Genomic DNA, 24032 nt, shown 5'->3' with positions numbered 1-24032 from the left:
ACATAGATATAAACAACAGACTTTTGGACTCTGTGGAAGAAGGCAAGAGTGGGATGATTTGAGAGAATAGCACTGAAACATGTATATTACTATATGTGAAACAGATGACCAGTCCAAGTTTGATGCATGAAACAGGGCACTCAAAGCTGGTGCACTGAGATAACCCAGAGGGATGGGATGGGGAGAGAGGTGGGAGGGGGGTTAGGATGGGGGGACACATGTACACCCATGGCTGATTCATGTCAGTGTATGGCAAAAATCACAATACTGTAAAGTAATTAGCCTCCAATTAAAATAAATTAATTTAAAGAAAAAACAAAAATAAATACATAAATCTAAAAAAGAATCCGCCTTCTAACGCAGGGGCTGTGGGTTTGACCCCTGGTTGGGGAACTGGGATCCCACGTGCAGCTGGGCAACCAAGCCTCCGTGCCGCGACGATGGAGCCCCCGTGCGCCACAGCTAGAGAGAAGCCCAGGTGCTGCAACAGAAGATGCCGAGCGCTGCAGTGAAGGTGTGCTGCGACTAAGACTTACTGCAGCCCAATAAGTAAAAAAGAAAAAATGAAAAAGACAACAGTCCTCTATGTGGTGTGTAGCCAGGTGCAATCTGTTTGAGTACCTTCTTCCCTTGAGGATAAAGCGGCGTACCAGACCTGGGAAAATGTACAGGGGGTTTGATGGACAGTGGAAAGCACGGGGCTCTGTAGCTGACCTGGTTTCAGGCCCCAGTTCTTTGTCAAGAATTGTTTAATCTCCCTGGGCCTCCATGAAATGGGGATAACCTCTCCCCTCCCCCCGCCAAGAGCTGCCACGAGCATTGCAGGAACAAAAACATGAGAGTCCTAGCTCAGAGCAGGCACTGGGGATACTGGCATTCAGGAATTTATTCATTCATTTATTCACCAAACATCTGAGTATATCTGCTGGGTCAGACTCTAGGTTATGTGCTAGTGAAATCAAGACATAAAAAGCATAGCACCTGCCCTGAAGGAAAACAGGAAAGTAAATTAATGATTATAGTGGTGAAAGCAATGTATTTTAAGTTCTGAAAAGATAAACTTTTGGATCTGGAATTCTATATTCAAGCAACACTACCAATTACGAAAGTGAAATTGAGACATTTCTATAGAGTTTACTAACCATACACTATTCATATATATATGCAAAAAGGAAAAAAAAATTCACTCCAGGAAAAGATTACTTCCCTCAAAAAAAAAAATCTACACACGAAAGGCTGGGATATTTGGGAAATTATCTTTGGGTAGCAAAGCTTTAATAGCACAGGAATCAATTTTCTTCTCTGTGGGCCCCATTATGCTACTTTTTCTTTTCAGAATATTGCATTTACACAATCATATTATAGATGCTGTATACAGGCTTCCCAGGCAGCACTAGTGGTAAAGAACTCACCTGCCAATGCAGGAGACATAAGAGACACGGGTTTGATCCTTGGGTTGGGAAGATCCCCTGGAGGAGGACAGAGCAACCCACTCCAGTATTCTTGCCTGAAGAATCTCATGGACAGAGGAACCTGGGGGGCTACAGTCCATAGGGTTGCAAAGAGTCAGACACAACTGAAGCAACTCAAGGATTATAGATGCTGTATACCTGCTATCATCTCTTGGAATCAAGATTCTCAAGAAAGCACAAAAGGACAGATACACAAAAGTAGTAAAAATAAATAAATAACATCACTCACCAAAGTGAGAAGGGAAACAGACAGAAGGTAATATACAAGTGTTAAATTTCTAATCTTTTTTAGAAGTGATCAAGATATATTGGTCAAAGTGTGTAAGACGAGAAACAGAGGTATAATTTAAAAGTACAGTGATAACAGAAAATGAAGAAAATGATAATAGTAGCTGCCACTGGGAAAAAGAACTGGGAGTGTGGAGCCAAGATTTCCTCCCTTCACTTTATATTCTCCTGTAGCATGCAGATTTTTAAAAATTATGCGCATTTATTACTCCAATGGTTTAAAAAGTGTCACGGGAAACACTTTTTCTGCTAAAATATGTGTAACTTACAAGTTCTACAGTGAATTTTCCAACATTTAGTCTGCCTAAATACAAGAAAGATATTAAGGTAGCTAGACTTGATAACTTTTATAGTCTTTTCCAGAAGCTAAGGGTCTATCCAAAGGGAAATATAAATTGTGTCACTGTCATTTGGATAATATAAAGACACACCTGTAAAGTCTGTTCCTAAGCTATTGAACCAAGAACAAAAAAATAGGAAATTTCCCCAGGAAAAGGTAGCTGAAAACCAGGAACAGAAGCAGCAAAACTAAATGGAGATTTCTGCAGTGGAACCAGGAGCAAAAAAAAAATAAACAAGAGAAAGTCAACACTGAGAGGCAGTAAGTGCCTCCAGGGTAAAAGGGGTGGGGCTGAGGCTGCAAAGATTCATTCTGAGATGAGGGGTGGGGTGGGGTGGGCTTCCCAGGTGGCGTTAGTGGTAAAGAACCCACCTGCCAATGCAGGAGACACAGGAGACATGGGTTCAATCCCTGGGTCCGGAAGATCCCCTAGAGGAGGGCATGGCAACCCATTCCAGCATTCTTGCCTGGAGAATCCCATGGACAGAGGGTAGCCTGGTGGGCTACAGTCCATGGGATCGCAAACAGTTGGACACGTCTGAAGTGACTTAGTATGTGGGGTGGGTCTGGAAGTGAGAGGCCACCACTCTGCCACAGAAGCTGGAAAGCAACAAATGTGCAAAGAGAGGACTAAGACATAGAGGACAAAAAGGGTTGAGTACAAGTTTCTTCTGCTCCAGACAAGTGCTGTCTAACCGTCTTCGTGAGATCACAGGGAGAAGGAGTGTCAAAGAAATTCAAGTACACAGGTGATAGGTGGGAATTTGAAAACAGGCAGCACCCAGTGAAAGGGTCAACCGTCTTTTCTCTACTGGGTGCCTGTCTATTATTTCAGTGTGCGCTGCTGTGCTGAGTCACTCAGTCATGTCTGACTCTTTGCGACCCCATGGACTCGAGCCCGCCAGGTGCCTCTGTCCATAGGATTCTCCAAGCAAGAAGACTGGGTGGGTTGCCATTCCCTTCTCCAGGGGATCTTTCCAATCCAGAGATCGAACCCAGGTCTCTCGCATTGCAGGTGGACTCTTTATGGTCTGAGCCACCAGGGAAGCCACATTTATACCACATTATACATTTATACATTTCAGTGTGGTAAAGGGATTTCATAGGCTCACTTAAGATACTGGTTCACCCAATCTTATTTTTATTATATTCCTCTTAACCAAAAGTTCTCCTACTACAGGGATTTTCAAAAATCTACCTCTTTGGGTTGAGAAGTAGCTACCTGCTATTTGAGGAGATTCTCAAAGGGTCTTGAGAGTTTGTATCAGTTTCCTCTTCATGCCCTGCCTACTCTGGACACAATGTAAAAACACTTGGATTTAAGATCTAGAAGGGACTTTGGCCTTCTTTCCAATAAGATGCCTCATTTAAGATGAGAAAACAGACAAATACTGGGCTCTTGCTGGTATTCACCGAAGGGAAGAATGAACATAGTCTTTCCCAAGGTACCAGCAGAATGTAAGCTAGAACACTTCTTGTCCAGCTGCCTGTAAGTCAGTTCCCTTTTCACTTTGTGGGCTCTGCTGTCTCTATGGCATTTTTTTTTCAGTAGGAGGAGAGAAAACACTTGCTCCATAGACCCATTTATGAATAAACATGTAAGCAGTCTGACAGAGCAATGGGTCCTGGGACCCAGTTTGCTTCATATGAATCTTCTGTGCCTCCAAAGGGCTTTCCCTCCATTTCCTAATGAAATATGTACATTCAATTACTTGCAAAAACCACTAACTTCAGATGAAAATTATATGAAATCTGAAAACCATAGCTTTGATGTATGCTTTAGTATTTCCTACATAAGGAGGAATTCCCAGGAGCTACAGAAGATGAGATGGTTGGATGGCATCATTGACTTAATGGACATGAGTTTGGGCAAACTCCGGGAGATGGTGAAGGACAGGAAGCCTGCTGTATTGCAGTCCATGGGGTCACAAAGAGTCAGACACAACTGAGCAACTGGACAACAACAACATTTTCAAGGAAGGCTGAAATTCAGTCTCACAGAAAGGAAAGGCTAGAAGGAAGATACGCCAAAGGGTTTTTTCCTAATAGTTGAAATAAGCCAAAAACAGCAAACAACCCACAGACATGATGGACCAAACCTCTGTTAAGGGCAAAGTGGCTTTGGAAAACCATTTTCTTTAATTACAGAACATCCTTAGTAAAATGAGAAGGGAAAGAGCATCTATTTTTTTAAGACTGTTCAGACATCAGTGTCTGCTTATGGGGACTAAGTATCTATTAGTGAGATCTTAGAGATTTCAGTATCCATTGCAAAGGAGCATTCTTCAAATGCTATGCCAACGTGTACTTATGCACTCAGATCTCTTGCCACCAAACCAAATCTCCTTTTTCCCTTCTCAAGCAAATCCAGTACAGTTTCCCAGAACCGAAGCCCTATCTTCTGTCCAGTTATCAACTATAAACTCCCTGAATATTCTGAATCTATTACAGAAAAGACTTCCACCACAACATCAGTGCAAACAGAAGAAGAAATTGACAACCACCTCCAGGGAAAACGCTGACAGCCAACCCTGGAAACTCAGTAGTCATGAGGTGTCTCCCACGGTCTCAGGTCAATTCTCTAAAGCCAACAGGAGCAAGTCATAGAGCCAACCGTAAGGGCCCTGACAATCTTAACTGGACTTTTCTAATTATGCCTGAATTTTTGTTTATACTAATGCTATTTTCCCCATACTTCAGTCCCCCCTCTTTTTTAAAGAGTATTAACTCTTTTAAAGAAAAAGAGAGAGAAAAGGAACAACAGCAACAACATAATCAAGTTTACAGAATGTAGAAGTAAAATATGATACAAAAGTTCACAAAGGATGAGAGAGGCAGATGGAAATACACTCTCGTAATAATCTTACACTGTTCATGAAGCAATGTAACCTTCACTTGAAGATAAAGTTCTTCAAGTGTGATTCATGAAAGAGGTGTACTGTAATCTCGGAGGAGTGCTTGGCCAACAGAAATATATTGTGAGCCAGATATGCAATTTTAAATTTTCTAGGAGTCACCATTAAAAAATAAACAAATAAAATGAATTTCAATATTTTTATTTAGCCCAATATATAAAAAATGTTATCATTTCAACAGGTCATCAATCATTCAAAATCATGCATGTTTTAGATCTGTAACATCTTAGTTTGGACTAGACATATCTGAAGGACTCATTAGCCATGTGTGGTCAGTGGCTACCATACTGGGCACTTAGCTCTAGAGCAGGGGTCAGCAAACCTTTCTGTAAAGGAACAGATAGTACACATTTTGAGTTGTGTGGGCTACATAGTCTCTGTCATAACTACTCAAATCTGTCATCATAATGCAAAGCAATCAGAGGCAAAATGTAAATTAATAGGCATGGCTGTGTTCCAATAAAACTTTATAAAAACATGTTGGCCAGATTTGGAAGGAAATGGCAACCCACTCCAGTATTCTTGCCTGCAGAATTCCATGGACAGAGGAGCCTGGTGGGCTACAGTCCATGCGGTAGCAAAGAGCAGGACACAACTGAAGCAACTAACACAATACAGTTTGCCAGTCATTACTCCGGAGCAACGACAAAAAATGACACAAAGAAATATAAGCAAAAAGTTTATAAAAGATAAAAATGGGAGGCTATAGTATCAGTAAACACTAAATAACACATAATTCATCCAAAAAAAAGAAAAGAGGTACAGAGGGACATAGAACAATCAAGACAAAAAAGAAACACCAAGATAGAAGACAGGTTCATTTGCATCATTAATTAGGTTAAGAATAAATTAGGCAGGGATTGCCAGAATGGATAAAAAAGCAAGATCCAACCATAAACTGTTTATAAGAAACCTACTTTAATCATAAAGACAGATAAGTTGACAGTAAAAGGCAACCATATAGCATAAGAAACAAGAGTGGCTGTATTTATACCAGATAAAATAAACATCAAAAAAGTTATTTCTAGAACAGAGAAGAAATATTCCACAATGATAAAATGGGAAATTCATTAAGAAGACATAACAATCTGTAAGACAGGCATACATTTATCAAAAGAGCTTCAAAATACATGAAGAAAAAACTGATAAAATTAAATGGAGAAATAAATCTACAACCACAGTTGGCGATTTCAATACCACTCTCAGTAGCTCAAAGAAAAAGTATACAACCCTCCCACCCACCCCCCCCAAAAAGAAACCCAACAACAACAATTAAAAAAACCTAACTCACAATCAGTAAAGATATAGAAGAGTTGAGCAAAACCATTAACCAATGTAACTTAAAATTGTATTAATGGAATATCACACTCACTCGTGTGCACACAGATGATGTACCAAGACAGAACACATGTCAAGCCATAAAACAAGTCTCAATAATTATCAAAGAAGTTCTACATAACTCATGTGTTAAGGAAGAAAGCACAAGAGAAATTAGAAAATACTTGTAATAGATAGTGAAAAGACAACATGTCAAAATACGTGGAATGCAGCTAACAAAAACTAAAGGAAAATTCTCAGCTTTAAATACTTCTACAGAAAAGAAGAAACATAACTTCAGTGAGTTAAGTTCCTACCTTACAATGGGAGAATAACATATGAAATCCAAAGAATAACTACTAAATTCAAAATAAGCAGAAGAAATGATACTAAGAAGAGTATAAATAAATGAAAAAAGAGGACACAAATGCAATACTAGATAAATGCTGGTACCCAGAATTAACACCTAGCAAGGAAAAAAAGAGAGACAACACAAATTACTAATATTAGAAGTTTTTAAAGGGATATAATTATAGATTCTATAGATACTGAAATCATAAGGGAATATTTTCAGCTAATAATTTTATGCTAATAAATTTGACAACTTGAATAAAACAGAGTATTCCTTGGAAAACACAAATTCATAAAGCGATATAAGAAATAATAGACCCATATCTATTAAAGAAATTCAGTTCACCATCAGAAACCATTTTCACAAGAAACCCTTATGACCAGATGTCTTCACTGGTGTAAGTAAGTAAGTGTTAGTCGCTCAGTCGTGCCTGACCCTTTGTGACACCATGGACTGCAGCCCACCAGGCTCCTCTGTTCATGAGGTTTTCCAGGCAAGGATACTGGAGTGGGTTGCCATTTCCTTCTCCAGGGGATCTTCCCAACCCAGGGATCGAACCTGTGTCTCCTGCACTGCAGGCAGATTCTTTACTGACTGAGCTAAAAGGTAAACTTGACCAACAATTTAACCAACGCCCCCCTCCCCTCAAATCAAATACACACTGTCACCAAATAACAGAAGAGGAACTTCTAAACTATGTGAGGTCAGCATTATCCTGATACCAAAACTTGATGAAGATATAAAAAAGAGCAAACTACAAACTAATATTCCTCATGAACAAAGATATAGAAATAATTAACAATATATTAAAATCTGGCAACATGTAAAAAGGAGTGTTGATACATCATAACCCAATGGCTGTATTGGGTCCATGAACAATGGACCCAATCCATGACCCAGCTGGATTTCTCTCAGGAATGCAAATCTGATTAAGCATTCAAAAGCCAACCAATGTCATTCAAAATATTAACAAAGGGCAAAACCATATGACAATTTTGAAAGATAGGACTTCCCTGGTGGTACAGTGGATAAAAATCCGCCTGCCAATGTAGGGTACATGGGCTTCATCCCCGTCCAGGAAAATTCCACATACCATAGAGCAACTAAGCCTGTGTGCCACGACTACTGAGCCCTCGAGCTCTACAGCCTGTGCTCTGCAACAACAGAAGCCACCACGATGAGAAGCCTGCACGTCACAATAAAGAGGAGCCCTCTCTCACTGCAACTAGAGAAAAAGCCTGCATGCAGCAACAAAGACCCAGTGCAGTCAAAATAAATACATAAAATTAAATGTAAAAAAATTAAAGAGGCAGAAAGAGTATCTGAAAATATCCAACATCTATTCATGATACAAAATCTTAGCAAACTGGAAATGGAGGGGAACTTTCTCAACCTGAAAAAAAGACTTTTATGAACAACCTAACAATCATAGATCAAGGGGCAATACTGAGCTACTATTGAAGGCAAGGAAAGGATATCTACTCTTCCCACTTTAACAACATACTAAAGGTGCTAGTTGGTGCAATAAAGCAAGAAAAAGATAAAAGACACAAAGATTGGAAAAGAGATAAAACTGTTATTAGTATGCCAACATGCCTGCACAAATGAAAAACCCTGCAGAATATTAAGAAAAAACCCAACCTATCAGAGTAAGCAAATTTTAAAAGGCTGAAGGGATATAAGATCAATATATAGAGAGAGACTTCAATATATATATTAAAGAATTAATTATATATCCATATAGAAGCAGCAATTTGAAAATGAAACAAACAATTCTACTTATGATTACATAAATAATATAAATATTTAGGGGAAAATGAACATAACTACTGAGCCCAGATGCTCTAGAGCACGTGCTCCACAAGAGAAGCCCATACACTGCAACTAGAGAAAGCCTGCATGCCCCAACGAAGATCCAGCACAGAAAAAAAATTTTTTTAATTCTTTTTTGTGGAATACAAAGGATCTAGAATAGCCAAAACAATACAAAAAAGAACAATTGTTGGCGGGTTTATGCTACCTGATTTTGAAACTGAAAGTCACTCGGTTGTGTCCAACTCTTTGCAACCCCATGGACTTATACAGTCCATGGTATTCTCCAGGCCAGAATACTGGAGTGGGAAGCCATTCCTTTCTCCAGGGGATCTACCCAACCCAGGAATCGAACCCAGTCTCCCACATTGCAGGCAGAGTCTTTAGCAGCTGAGCCACAAGGGAATCCCAAGAATACTGGAGTGGGTAGCCTATCCCTTCTCCAGTGGCTTGTCCCGACCCAGGAATCGAACCGGGGTCTCCTGCATTGCAGGTGGATTCTTTACGAACTGAGTTATCAGGAAAGCTTACTATAAAGTCAGAAATAAGAAAGCGTGGTATTGGCATAAGAACAGGTATAAATATGAGTGGAACAGAAGGATCTAGAAATAGACCTAGACATACATGGTCAATTTATTTTTGACAAAAGTGTCAAGTCAATTTAAAAGGAAAGAAAAGTCTTTTTAACAAATGTTGCCAGAACAACTAGATGTCCATATGGAAAAAAATAAACCCTGACTCCTATCTCATACAAAATTCATTTGAAATGGCTCAAGGTTAAATGTAAAAGCTAAAACTATAAACCTTCCAGAAGACAGGTTTCTAGAAAATTACTGCAACCTTAGGTACGCAGAGTTTAGGGACAGGGAAAAACCCAGCAACCATTAAAAATAATTATTAACAGGACTTCATCAGCATTAAAAAATCTGCTCATCAAAATACATCACTAAAAAAATGAATACACTACCCCAAACTCAAATAAAATGTACTTGCAGCACAAATATTTGACAGAGAATGTATGGATCCAGAATATATAAAAGAACTCCTACAAATCTACAGTAAAAAGAGGCAAGAGACTTATGTATCTACCTCACACAGAAGATATCTGAATGGTTAGGAAGCACACAAAAAGGTGGTTAATCAGAGAAATGCAAATTAAAATCACAATGCAATACCATCTCTTATCTTCTTGAATGGCTAAAAAAGGCTGATAATACGAAGTGTTGCCAAGGATGTGGAACAACTGGAATGTTCATATAACGTTCCAGCTAGGGGAGTATAAAATGGAGCATCACTTTGGACAACTGTTTGGCAGCTCCTATAAAATTTAACATACACATATCCTAAGAACCAACAATTCTAACCTTAGATATTTACTCAAGAGAAATGAAAACACAAAAATTTTTTTTTACAGAAATGTTCATAGCAGCCTGATTTATAACAGTCCCACCTGGAAACAAAACACATGTCCACCAACAGATGAAAAAGCAAATACTGTATATTTATACAATGAAATACTACTGAAAATAAAAATTAATGAACTCTTGATACATACAACACTAAGGGTGAATTTCAAAAAGATGTTAAGTGAAAGAAGCCAACTACAACACTGAGTGATTACATTCTTTATAAATTCCAAGAATAATCAAAATTAATCCACAGTGATAGAAATTTGAAATAGTTGCTTAGGATAGTGGGGGCTTGGAGTTGCTTAAAAAGGGACACAACAAAAATTTGAGGTGGGAGATAGAAATGTTCTAACATCTTGCTTTGAGTGGTGGTCACATGGGTATATATAACTATTAAAACTCTGAACTAATAAGTATTTTAGATTTGCATATTTTATCATATGTTAATTATACCTCAATTTTAAAAATCGCTAAAAAAACCGTTTTAAAAGTATGGAAGGCAATCCAAAATATTAACAGAGATTGCTTCTGGGAGGTGGGATTATGGCTAATTTTTTCTTTGCTGATTCACTTTTCTCATCTTTATAATTTTCTATACTGAACTCCCCCTTCTCCCCACCATCACTTTCTATGGTATTTATGTTTTATAGTTTCACACAGATCCTAAAATGTCGCCAGTATTCATCTTCTGAAAGTACTACAGGATTACAGGTAAGTAACAGAAGTGTATGTTGAGCTCTCCTTCCACAGCGGGCATGTGGTTTGGTGTCTATGTGGGACACAGAAGGGGCTCAGAAGCTCAGCCAGAAGCACCGTGGCAGTCTGGGGAGAGGAAGAGATCCGACGTGGGAGAGTTCAGCTCTGACCCCGGCTCACTCACTGAGTGGTGGCCAAGTCACGGAGCCCCTGTTTCTTCACCCCTAAGATGGGAATAAGATATATCCCCTTTTCTGCCTCACTGGGGTTTTGTGGGTGTTAGCTGAAGTGGTCTATACAGCACAGAAATAATTAAGGGAGTAGTAACTTCTGATATTATGTGAAAAGTCAGAAAAAGCCCTTCTCACAAGTCAGATTTACTACTCTTAGTCCCACGAGAAACAAATAAGAATTTTGCTAGGACGACGCAAAGCTCTCCAAATCAACAGTAAAGAACTCTTACCTGTTGGCGTGGTAATGGTGATTCTGCAAACTGTAGGAGCCACACTGCGTGTTTAGCCGCTTTGGCTCAACCTCCTTCCAACTATCTTCTGTCCACTTTCTCTTCATCTGCTTCTCCTCTCGTTTTTTCCCGACATAGTCAGCATAGGTCTGGATGCGATAGCTCTCTGCATACTTGCTGGTATTGACAGCTACAAGGAAAAGAAAAAGTCCTTAACAAAAGGTCTGGCCTGGCCCCAGGATGTCGGAAAAGTGGCTTGAGGTCGTCAAAGGAACCCTGAGGTCAGGTCTGCCGTTTAGAAGCCAGGTGGCCTTGGGAACATCCCACAGCTCTCCCCATCTGGGTCTCCTCACCTGGAGAAGAGAGTCCTGCTCCCCAGCCTCCCTTACAGTGTGAAAGTGCTCTATAAACTACACAGAACCAGAAAAATGTAAGCAAGACATTAATTTTCAGAATATCTGCAGGTAACATCACTGCCTGAAAAGTACTCATTTTCACAGTAAGAAAATGAAAAACAAAACAAAACCGCCAAGGGAAAACTGTTGTGAAAATAAAGATGACAAGAAAAGCCATCTGGGCAGCAATGTTGGCCCCCGCAGGTCTACCGCATGCCTGTGCCTGGTGCTCTGCATACGTGATGTCCAACCTCACAGCACACTTGCAAGGGAGAAGTCACCTTTGCTGAATATAAGCAAGCTGGGGCACTGAGGCGGGGGGCTGCCACAGGCCACACTGCACCAGCGGCAAGGGAGGCAATCCAGGCTGCTTGGACCCTAAGGCCAGGGCCCTTCTCAAAGTTCTGCGCTTCACTTTGGACTCTGCAGATTCAAGACAGTCCCACAATATTTGAGACCTGCCTCTTCTCTTTCTCTTCTTAAAGCCTGCTAATTCTCTGTAATGTGCTTTGGCAGGAGTTCTTGAGAGCCAGAGCTTGTTCCCTTTTTGGTGTTAATGGGTGATAGGGCCAGGACTGTCTTCCTGCCTCTTTCTCGGAGGCTGGGGGCTGGAACATGGGAGTGGCCTGGGAGTGAGGACCCACAAAAACCGTGTGGATGGGCCCCTTGTGCTGCTCTGGCTTCTGCAGTGTGAGCAAACATTCCCTGCCCACTGGTTATTACCTCCACTAGCAGCGAGACAGTAAGGGCTGGGCCGTGCTGGCAGGGAGCTGCAGGAGCAGACCTGGGACCTGTGCTGCTGGAAAAGCACCATGATGTCTGAAATAGTCTGTGTACCCACTTTCAGCAACTTCTTGGTACAGAGTGAAGGAAGTGAATGTTAGTTGCTCAGTCATATCTTACTCTTTGCAACCCCATGGACTGTAGCCCACCAGGCTCCTCTGTCCATGGGAGTTCTCCAGGCAAGAATACTGGAGTGGGTTGCCATGCCCTCCTCCAGGGAATCTTCCTGACCCAGGGATTGAACTGGGGTCTCCCGAGTTGCAGGTGGATTCTTCACTGTCTGAGCCATGTACAGAGTGGTTCCCAGTAAATATTATGTGAATGAATGTAGCAAGTGATGATGGACACATCAGAACTGGACAAGGGACTCCAGTACTCGAGGGACCTTGAACCGCAGGGACAGACACCTAGATGAGATGCAGATACCCCCTGCATATCTGACGCACCCAGCTTCACTCCAAGCAGACTGGATTTGCCTAAAACTCCTCAGCACAATAGTAGTTTATAGAATGTCATGCCTTAAATGCTTAGCCATCTGAAGAGCAAAAGCAAAATAAAACAACAAGAAGAAAAATACAGAAAGACTCCCACTCTTTATTTCAAGTTTTTTTTTTTTAATTAAGAAGTTTGCTGTACTTTTCAAATATTCACTCTAGAGTTGGGGGAGGAACAAACCCTAAAGGTATTAAAAAACTTTCACACTGTCCCAAGGAGGTAGAGTGAGTTAGTGAGGAGGTTGGGGTTGGGGGAGGAACAAACCCTAAAGGTATTAAAAAACTTTCACACTGTCCCAAGGAGGTAGAGTGAGTTAGTGAAATGTGAGCTCAAACAGCATGCTCTGACTCACTCACAAGGAGATAAACAGAAAGCAATCAGTTCTGCAGATATGCTATCGACCAAAGTCACTCAGATCAGAGAATTGCAGAAACAGTATCCTTTGCTGAAAATCCTATTCCTCGGGACAGTGACTTTTCTAGCTTCCCAAGGACTGCACATCTGACTTTCTCAGCTCGTTCATCTAACTGCCCCACAATCTGTATATCCAACCAACATCATCCATCCATGCCTCCACCCAGCAGTTGCTCACTAAGTGTCTATCCATCCCAGGGACCATGCTAGACATCTGGTAGAACAAGACACAGTCTCCACCTCTCGAGCCCACCTTCTCCCAGGCAAGCTTTATGCAGAGTTATGGAAGCCGGAGACTACCTACTATATAAGAGGTTCACCTCTCAGTGCGATGGATAATGTAAACCCACAGATTCTACATGCTTATTCTGTACCGGTCATTGGCAAGTGAGCATCTGCTGGATTTTCCTCTTTAGGTTTCACTCCTTACTCAGGCAGGTTTATTCTGAAGCGTGTCCCCAAGGGAAGACATCTGCCGCAATACCTCTCTCGAGTTTAGTTTGGATTACCGAGTCAAAGAGGAGGCTTGAGTCAACATTCCCCATGAAAGCAAAGGTGATGATAAGGTCATAAAGGAGCCAAGATGATCTACTTAACAGCATCTGACTGTTTCCAGTAATTTAGGTCCCAGCCCCACGGACAAATGCTTCAAAAGCTCCCTGACCACGATGGGGAATTTATCTGAGCACATTTGGAACGAGGAGCGCTTAAAGGGGGAAACAAATAACAATCCCCTTTTCACTGCTGGCCTTCACATGGCAATAATTTACCAGCATTCCTTCAAGTCCCAGCAGCTTTGCAGCTCTCGGCCTTTAATCTGGAAGCCAGCTCTGGCGCAGAGCCACCCCTCTAATGGATGAATCAGCAAAATGAATTGGCTGTCAGCTGCGTCCTTCACTGATTCCAGCTCGCCTGTCAGAAGTGGCGTGGAGCGGGAGGCTTGGTAACACAAACCTTTTCCAAATTTGTCAGGGAAATGATTCAAGGCCATCTTTCGGCCATGCCATTCTGTTGAAGCCGCTGCAAAACCAAACACGGTGAGGGCCCTCCCCGGCTCCCTGTGGGTGAACAAGAGCACCTCCTCTCCCGCAGACTTCACCCACCCACAGCTTCACTGAGCCGGGCGCCCTGTCTCGAAGCATTTAATCTTCACAACCACCCCACAGGGAAGAGACGTTCTAGTCATCACACAGATAAAGAGGTTGAACATCCGAGGAGCCAAGCATGTCTGCTTACAGTCTTGTAGAACAAGAGACAAAGCTGGTTTGGAACCAACATGTGAGCTTTTTAAAAAATATAACATTGCCACAAGTCTGACATATATTTGTGTATTTATGTGTCCATTTAGATTGAGGATTATCTCATAAAATGCTTCCTTGAAGAGGACTTTTAAAGAACTACTTACAATGTTTAGATTTTTTTTTTCTAAAAATGTAGAACCTTCCACTATTATCAAGCAAAAGATCTCTCCAACTAGGTTGAGAGCTACATTACGTTCACAAGAAGACTTAGCATAAGACATAGAGACCTTCCTAAATTGATCTACAGATGTCATGCAACTCCAATTTTAAAAATTCCATTTTAATAAAAACACAAAAAAATGTTAAAGAGATTAAGAAAAATCTCAGCAGAACACTGAGCAGCAGTAGCCGGGACTGGGGGGATGAGGTCAACCACCACGGAGGCGAGGGAGTTCTGGGAGTGATGCAACTGCCCTCTGTGTCTTGACTGCGGTGGAGGTTACACGAAGGTGTGCATTTGTTAAAACAAAGACCTGGCCAAGAGAACAGTGGATGTGTATTTCATGGTATATAAATTACATCTCAATCATTCTGTGGAATTTGAAAGGTCTGATTCCAAATTTTAAATGGAAGACAAATGGGCCAATAATAGCCCAAACGTTTCTGAAGAAGAATAAGAAAGGGGGACTTCCCTGGCTAGCTGAAAAGCTTATTGTAAACCTGCAGTACTTAAGACAGTGCCGTAATGGTACAGAGATCAACAAACTGACCAATGGTACAGAAGAGCCTAGAAACAGATCTAGGCATCTACGAAACTCTGATATCTGACAGAGGCAGCCTGACAGCGTGCAAAAGGAAAAGCAGGAAAAACTGTTCATCCACGGGAAAAAAACTGGATTCTTACTCACACCAGGCCAAAAAATCAACTCCAGATGGATGAAGCACTTAAATGTCAAAAGCAAACTTTGAAAACTTGAAAAGAAAATAGAAGTGAATATCTCTTCCTGAGCTTGAAGTAGGAAAGAATTTATGAAGATACAAAAAAATGTTAAGCATAAAGAAAAGATCAGTAAGTTTGGCTACATTAATATGAAAACTTGTGTCCATCAGAAGATACTCTGAAGAGGGCAAAGACAATCTACATGCTGGGAGGAGATATTTCTAACATGTGCAACTGATGGAGGATTAGCACCAGAATACATAAAAATGCCTACAGATCAGTAAGAGAGGACCCAACAGAAAAATGGGCAAAAGACACAAAAAGCACACCAGTCATTTCACAGAAAAGGGAGCATAAAATGCCAATAATTATATACAGGAGTTGCTCAACCTCAGGCAAAGGCAAATTACGAGCACTTAAATAAGGTGTCATTTTGTAGATTTGTAGAGGGAGAAGGAGCGGGGGGGGGGGGGGGGGCGGGGGGAGGTGGGGGGCAGCGGTGGAAGGCAGGGGGAACAGGAGACAGAGAGGAAAGAGGGGAGAGCGAGAGTGAGTCTGAGGGCTAGAGAGGCACAGAGCATCAAAAAGGCAAGAAAAGGATCAACATGACTTTTATGAGAGTGGTTCCTCATTTGCACGCTCCCCCACCAGGAATCAGGGGGTTTGGGATGTGGAGGAATAATAGATTCTTGTTATAATTTATTACCAGTATTTTAGCTCTTCTGGTTGAGTAGTGGTTTCACAGATGTTCACTACATTGTAAACAAATTGGTTAGGTTTTCTCTTGTATACTCGGTCCAACCCCTAAGGGCCGTTTCTGAGACTAAGTTTGAAGGTCTCTTGTAGGAGGTAAGGGTTTCTCCAGTTTCAATGTCTCCGGTGATAAGGAGGTGTCCCTGAATGGTTGGAGTGCTGTAGACAAGCATGGGGTGCTGACACATCGGGCTTCTCAGACCTTCCCCGGGGAAGCTGAGGACACTTGTGAAGGCTGTTATCAAGCTGCTGCAATCATTTTATTGCAGCAATGGCTAGGAGGGGCGGCAGGGGGGAAGCATTAGGAAACTTCAAAAGCACTTACCACTATTAGCCCTGCCTTTTCTGCAGTGGCTACCCTCAGCCAACATTAGGTTCTCAGTCAGTTTCTAAGGGAATTACTTATATGCTTATCCATCCGCTAGTTAAGAGAAAGGGAACTATTTACTGGTTACTTATTCTGCCAGGTATGGAAAAATCCTGTAAGGATTATCCTGACTTTATAGATAAGGACACTGAAGCTCAGAAGAAGTGATGGGTTCAAGGTCCCGAAGATGACAAGTTTTGGGATCTAAACCAAAGCTGCATTCTTTTCACGACACCACGCGCACTGGAAGGGTCCCAGACCATGTCACTTGGAGTTAACACAGGCAGGCGCCTCTGTCTGCGAGAGCCTCAGAGTCCGGCCACCTCTCCATACAACAGAGTTGTGTACAAAGCAGAAGGAATCGCTCTGTGATAACCTGGTATGTTCACCTCCCACCAGAAGTGATGCGTGCTGAGAGTGACCTCTGCCAGCTTTGCAGACCTGGACCCCCCACCCCACCCACCAACGCGTGCTTTAATGCTTGACGGTGCCCGCTTCCAATGCCCTTCTCGGCCTCTCCTGATGCCCCCTCAGCCGCCAGCCTGGGGCCCTGCACCACTGTGTCCTCATTCTGGGCTTTCAACCCGCGCCAGGAGGGCGCCCGATACCGCTCTGTGTTTGCTTGCTTATTTACATGAGAACATACAGGACTGAGAAGTTTTCTCATGTTCTACACAATTTGATCCAGTTTGGGTTTTCAACAGCATGACCATTTCCCCACTTTTACCAGTGAGAGAATGGATGGGTTTACCCTGGATTCTCAAGGAGACAGCCAACTTTATAAAAAGTGCAAGCTCTTTTTATGAGTGCAAGCTCAGTCATGTCCTAGTCTTTGCGACCCTATGGACTGTATAGCCTGCCAGGCTCCTCTGTCCATGGGATTCTCCAGGCAAGAATACTGAGTAGGTAGCCATTTCCTTCTCCAGGGGATCTTCCTGACCCAGGGATCGAACCCACTTCTCCTTTGTCTCCTGCATTGGCAGGGAGGTTCTTTACCACTGAGCCACCTGGGAAGGCCTTTACAAAAACACTCAACCCTAATAATGGTCAGCGGGAACATTTGCCTACGTTCAAAAAAACGATCCTGGGTGTACTTCCCCTCAACCCGTCTAAGGAACTGGGAAGATAAGGTGCTTGCAGGACTTGGCGCTCTGTCAGAAGCAAGTGCAGTACAGCTATTTCCAGGGTGTCCAACAGGTGAGAGTGGGCAGTCACCTAAGACACAAACAGCCTTGTTTTACCCTCGCCAGTCCATCCTCGTCTGTAAAACCTGCAGAGTCTTCAAGATAAAGTGCCAGCCTGCGAGAGCACGTCAGGGCGTTTAACTCCGTGCAGCCTCCCTCAACTCTGACTTCTTCCCACGTGTGTTCCCAACGAGGCCAGGCGCTCTGCGAGGAAAGGGACCGTACTTTACTCATCTGTAGCGCCTGGGTTCTCCCATGCTACTCTGGCAGGAATTTAAACGAAGATTATGAAGGGAGGGAAGAAGCACAGCTTTTGTATCTGTTGGCAGCTTGTTTCAAGAGAAGAAAGCCAGAACCAGGACCATATATTCACGTCTTCAGTTAAAAGTTCCACGACGAAGGCTGATTCAGGGGACAAAGAGTCCTGGGCTGGACACAAGGGGAGTGAACTCTGACTCTGAAGGGCTGGCTCTCGGGGCAGTGGCAACCCACCCACGTCACCGCCCCTGAGCCTCACAGCAACACCGGGAAACAGATGGTGATGGCCCTTGGCGAGGCCAACGCACCTACCCCAGACACAGAGTTAGGACCCAGCACCCGTGATTCCTTGTCCGTTGTTCCTCATACAGTGCCTACTCACCCAATGAAGGGTTTCTATTTGTTGCTTGCTTTTAAAGCACTAAGGCTAGGGACTTCCCTGGCGGTCCAGTTAGGACTCCACGCTTCCACTGCTGAGAGTCTGCGTTCGATCCCTGGTTGGGACACGGAGATCCCACAAGCCTTGCGGTGCAGCCAAAAAAAAAAAAAAAATGAAATAGAATAAAAAATAAAGTACTAAGGCTAAAGAATGAATACTAAGGCACGTGAATAAGATGCAAGCCCTGTAACAGAGGACATAATGGAGTAAGAGGCGGGGACAGGGGCTGGTGGTCGGTCTCTCCTCGTGGTCCAATCACTAAGGCTCCCCACTCCCAATGTAGGGCGCCTGGGTTTGATTCCTGGTCAGGGAACTACACCCTGAATGTCACAACTAAGACCAGCACAACCAATTAAATAGATAAATATTAAAAAAAAAAAAAAAAAGAGGCAGAGGGGCACGGGTTTCATCCACCTCTGCTTTCCCCCGTCCTCCATCGCAGCACCCGACATGAGAAACTCAGGAAAGAAACGGACTAGGACCAGGGAAACAGGCTCAGGTCACGATGCTTGAAAACTTGTGAAGGGCAGAGTGTAAGAGAAAGAGCAGCTGAGCGCTCACAGAACCAGGCTTGTGCCCCACCACACTGGGTCCTCGGCACCGTGAGGGCGGGCACTGGGAGCCCCATCAAAACTCGATGGGCACCAGAGAGGAAGTGGGTCCCGTCCCAGTTCCGCCACCTACGAGCCCGCCTACTCTGTGCTCCTCCACGTCACCCTCTCATCCTGCCGTGGCTCCCACAGCGCCTTTCACCTCACAGTCTCTAATGAAAGCCAAGCAAGTGGAGAAGAAAACACTTTCCACAAACCAGACGAATGCTGACGTGTAGATATGGCGACATTTATTTGAAATCTACACAGAGGGAGGCCATGAAGTCAAGTGGGAAAAACCACAGGTTCTGAGGCCGCAGAGGCCTGGGTTCAAATTCTGCACAAATATTGACTTGCCTGAGGCCAGTCACCGGGCCTCCCTGGGCTTCCCTCTCTATCCGTCCAATGGGGCCCATTTACCATCTCAGAAAAAGCTATCAGGAAGGGCAGCGCTCTCAGCACAGGGCCTACCACACAGAAGCTGCTGAATTAATGAGGCTGCTGTGGATAAACCAGAGTTCAGACTAAAAGAACTGTGTCTAAAGCATCCTACAGAGACACAGATGCAGCGAGCTGCAGCTCATCACACGTGGAGGGCTGGAAGTGAGGCGGCCTCACACACCCAAGTCTGCAACAGCTCGTGCAATAGCTCTATTGTCTAGAATTGATGTCTTTTCCATGTAAAAAAAAAAAAAACAAGAAAATAAAGTAGATTATACAGGAACCCATACATCAACCATACGGGACAAGTGTGAGATCAGAAAGTCTGAACCATAATTTTAAAAAACTGAAGCAACCAAAATTAGTCAATTAATTTTCACTAACTCTCCTGGCGACACCACATGCCAGGAGAAACGTGCATCTCATTCATTCACTCCACAAACACCAGCTCCCAGTTCTGTGTCAGGCACTGGGGCATGATGGAAGGGGACTTATGATCCCCTCACAAAAGAAGCTCACAATCTGGAGGAGGAGGAAAGGAAAGGAATGGACTGGCAGGGGAGCACCGGGGAGGCAGGGCTCTAGGTGAGGAATAAAGATTTCAGCACAAGGAGCAAAAGGTTGACAGTGAGGAAGAGGCCACCGCTTAAGTTCCCAGCTCCCAGGGCCTCTGCCAACTGCCTCTGCATTCACTGAATGGCATCGCCAAGAAGCACTGCTTCTATGAACCAGCCTGGGGGTGGCGGGTGAGGGGCTGGGGAGAGGTTCTTTTCTTTTCATGGTTCCTAGCTGAAAAGTCAATTAAAAATAAATAAAGCCACCCTTTATTGAGTGCTTACTACATATAAGCACTCTGCTGACTGCTTTACAAACAAATATATTTAGCTCCTGCTTGTTCATTTATTCGCCCTTCCACCTGTGCGTGAATACAGACACTGAACTCTCACTTGTTCATTTATTCATCTATCCATTCATTGATGAACAAACACATCATCTTCTATGCCTGGGCCACTGGGGCTGAATCGGAGATCCGGTCCTTGTATTTGCTGGGAGGGCAGGACAGGGCACAGAGCCCCACATGTGCTGAGGGTTAGAAAAGCGCTCTGGAGTTTCCAGTGGAGCACTGGCTGGTCAAGCCTGGGACACAGGGACCGTTTCTCTAAGAAAAAGACACTCTGGCTTTCCTGAGACTGAAGGTGAGAGATCAGCCAGTGTAAAAGACACTAGGGACGGGGAAGGGCGTTCCAGGCAGGAGGAGCACGGAGCAACCGACCTGATGAGAAGACACGGTCGGATGGAGGAACCGAAACACGACGTTAACAGTGGAGACTGCAGAGGGAGCGGGGAGGACCTGCAGTGAAGCCGGGTGATGAGCACCCCACACCACACGCAGCGGGACCCACAGTTTGGCTTCAGGCACCTGGAGGGGGTACGAGTGTGAGCTGATGTGTGTCCACAAGGTCACTGCGACCAACGGGGAAAACGGGAGGAATGGAGAAGGCACGGAGTGAGAAAAGAAGTCCCAGTAGGACACTGAGAAACACTGAGATGCTTACTCACCTTATAGACGGGAGGAGCAGGGCCCGAGGGGGAGGGGGACTAACCTAGGAAGTCCGGGGCTGTGGGGCCCAGGAGGGAAGAGTGGTCAGTGTGCTGGGGACCAGGCAGGAAGACAGGGCCCTGGGGCTTCTGGACACAGAGGTCACCAGGGACCACAGCTGAAGCAGAGGGCAGATGGCGAGGGTGTTGCATGCAGACTCCCGGGACTTGCAAAAGGGAAGGAGTCACTGGGAGCAAAGGGCACTGGGATCAGGAGTCCTTTTGAAAAGATGGAAAGGATTCCGTAGGTTTTTGGGGTGTTGGAAAGAAGCTGCGGGTGGGCCTGAGGATATGGGCCCATGTGAGGCCTGGGGAAGAGGTGGGGCCCAGAGCATGTGTGGGGGCTACACTTCCGAGTGGAGGGAGGAGTGGGTTAGAGCTTTGTGAAGCCGGGGTAGGAAGCCCCAACTGGAAGCTGGCGGTTTCCTGGGTGGAGGGAGGGGGTCTCCCTGAGTGCCCCGGGGCTGAGGCTGGGAGGACAGAGGGGCAGGAAAGGCCGTGGTGCTGTGACAAGCGTCCAACCAGAGACAGTGGCCTTCTCTGCAGAGTGACCAACTCTCCCATGCTCTTTCTGTCCTCAAAGCAATCCCGCAAGGTGGGCAGGAGCTCTGTTTTCACAGACACAGAAACAGAAGCTCAAAGAGGTTGAGTAACCTGCAGAGGGCCAAGAAAACGATGATTTTATGACGGAGTCAAACAGGAGCAGGTGGAGCTCCAAAAAAGTTTAGAATTGAGAGTCACTTAAAAGAGAGAGAGAGAGAATTATTTTTTTTTAAAGATAAAACACTTAAAATAGGAAGTTAGGAAGCAATTCCATACTTAGCAGTCCTAACAAACTTGACAGACAGCTGAAAGAGCTGAGGTAATTTGCAACATTCTTCACACTTCTTGGGAAAAAATTAAGGTCGATGTCTCAACTACACAGGAATAATTCAAAGTAAAATCAAAGATCTCCTAGAATGTGCGAAATGGCAGATCCTAAATGTCAGGAACACTGAATAAATTGTACTCTAGGGAAAACAAAATAGTACATGTTTTTAGTTATACTACTTTATAACAGTATCTTTAAGGCCTGCATATATCACAGAGGAGTACAAATAAATAATAATCGTGATTTACAGAAAGGTTACCGTGTTCCAGATGCTATATGAGCTCGAGTCCTAATATATTACCATACAGTCTATAATACCCTAATATATTAACCTTAACACAGACTCTTTCATCTCTAATCCTATCCTCTACAAAACAGCCCTATTTTGAATAAGACCAAACAAGAGACGAAGATGGGTTAAGTCCCCTGCCTGACATCACAGTGCTGAGTGGTGGTGAACAGCCAGTTGTAACCCACTGCTGACACAACCTCCTCCTCCAAGGGCGCCTTCACAGTCTAAAGGCACACAGTGGGTTTTAAATTGCAACAGTATCACTAAAGGAGACCTACCTTTTCTACCCAATCCACTCTGATGCTTCCTATTGTTCCTTTTCTCCCTTCTTTTTAAATTCTGGTGTCAACTAGCACTGATTTCCTGACCCGAAGTTTGAAACAAGCCACAGCTCATTGACACCCACCATTCAAAGTGGCATTTCTGTGCAACAATGCGCTTTGTGTTCTAAAAGGTTAATCAACAAAAGGACTTTTAGGACACAACCTATTCACCAGCCAGAGTTCGCCTGTAACTGAACTGCTGGCTGGAGGCAGTGGCTGGGTGTGCAGCTGGAGTTAAGCAGGGTTCACTAGCTCTCTCTGGTGATGTTTCAGGTGCCAGATGCAAACACACACCAAACAGAAATGTCCCCCGCGTACAGCAGGACAATCCTTTTGGACTACTGACCTTGGCAGTTTGGGCACTTTATGAAGCATTACATCTGCCACAGTATTAGCGCTATTGTGAACACACATAAACGCACCATCTTTTCTTTACATCCCAAGACCATGTTTATAGAAAGCCTGACAGAGCAGCACGTTTTCAGATTTAAAGGTTTCACAGTTGAAAAGCTTAAAAGTCTGTTTGTGTATCAGCCAACCAGATACTGTGGGGGATGCTGAGCCGCAATATTTACACTTTCACTACATGTCTCTCTGTGGCTGTTTTGATGTGGTTTTCATTTGACAAAAGAATTTACTTACACCTCGTGACTCAGCTTATTCATTAACCAAGTGAAACCCAGGAGGGCAGGAGGGAGAGAATGAAAATGACAGGCCCTTATCAGCAGGCAGGGCTGAGCTGTCTCACCTGCAGGGTGAGTCATTACCCTTGGGAGGAAGGGCATCCGCTCCCCAAAGCGAAGGGGCCTCTCCCAACCCAGAAAGCAGTCACAGAAATTCCGTATAAAGTGTACACAGGGCGATTCCGTGTATGGTTCCCGTTAACCCTTCCTTGCCGCACTACTGGTCTGGAACCTCTCAGGGTTCTCCTGAGGGCATCGTGATGCCACCCATAAACAAGTCCTCTTCTTCATCCTGCCTTCTTCCCTTCCACCCGCCTCGCCCCCACCGCTATGATCCACCTAGAGATGTGGAACCCTCCGAAATCCCCATCAGATGTGACTTGCCTCTTCAGTGTTTTCAGGACACCCCATATATGACCTGTCACCACCAAAAAGATCAGGAAAAAATGCCCAGACAACCTGCTCTAACACTCAGGCCTGCGGCCTCGGTGCCTGCACAGAGCCCTCACTGACAGTAACTCTTCTTACCTGTTCACTTGATGCCAGTCCTTGTACGCCAGCTGCTGTACTATACTAGAGTCCAGTCTCTATGCAGGGAGAACTGATTCACAACAAAACGAATGGAATCTGCTCTTCAGCCCACAGGTTGCCTTGGGACCATGCAATGTATTTGTTATAACCGGCAACATCTGACTTCAAGAGTGTATAGAGAGAGAATCGCATGCTTCGCCAATGGGGAAATAAACCACAAATGATAAAGTTAGCCTTATTTTCCACATCAATTTTACTCTTTGCCTTTGCTGAGACTATGTGCCCAACGACTGATTTTTTTCCACTGATAGGTTCTGTCTGTTAAAACCCTACATCTTGCCTTGAGAATCCCAGGGACGGGGAAGCCTG

General features: G+C 43.9%; 1 protein-coding gene across 14 annotated transcripts in view; it reads right to left on the bottom strand.

Annotated features, from left to right (window-relative positions):
- The window catches only part of PARN (poly(A)-specific ribonuclease), a 179435-nt gene that overhangs the window by 43505 nt on the left and 111898 nt on the right, over nucleotides 1–24032 (bottom strand). For 12 of the 14 annotated variants that reach the window (XR_015154689.1, XR_015154690.1, XM_086375670.1 and 9 more), the window contains one exon: nucleotides 11065–11254. Coding sequence is in view for 12 of the 14 variants with exons in the window: in XM_086375670.1 (XP_086231796.1) it covers nucleotides 11065–11254 (190 nt within the window). In the remaining 2 variants the exon portion in view is untranslated. Of the gene's footprint in view, nucleotides 1–5140; nucleotides 5342–9617; nucleotides 9815–11064; nucleotides 11255–24032 lie in introns of those variants that run through there. The other 2 variants (XM_086375674.1, XM_086375668.1) reach the window with 2 other exon arrangements.

Source organism: Bos grunniens, chromosome 25 (genome assembly GCF_055505025.1).
Source record: "Bos grunniens cultivar Pamir isolate PY7600 chromosome 25, Bosgru_T2T1.0, whole genome shotgun sequence".
NCBI classification, from domain to species: domain Eukaryota; kingdom Metazoa; phylum Chordata; class Mammalia; order Artiodactyla; family Bovidae; genus Bos; species Bos grunniens.
This window is presented reverse-complemented; position numbering and strand designations above follow the sequence as displayed.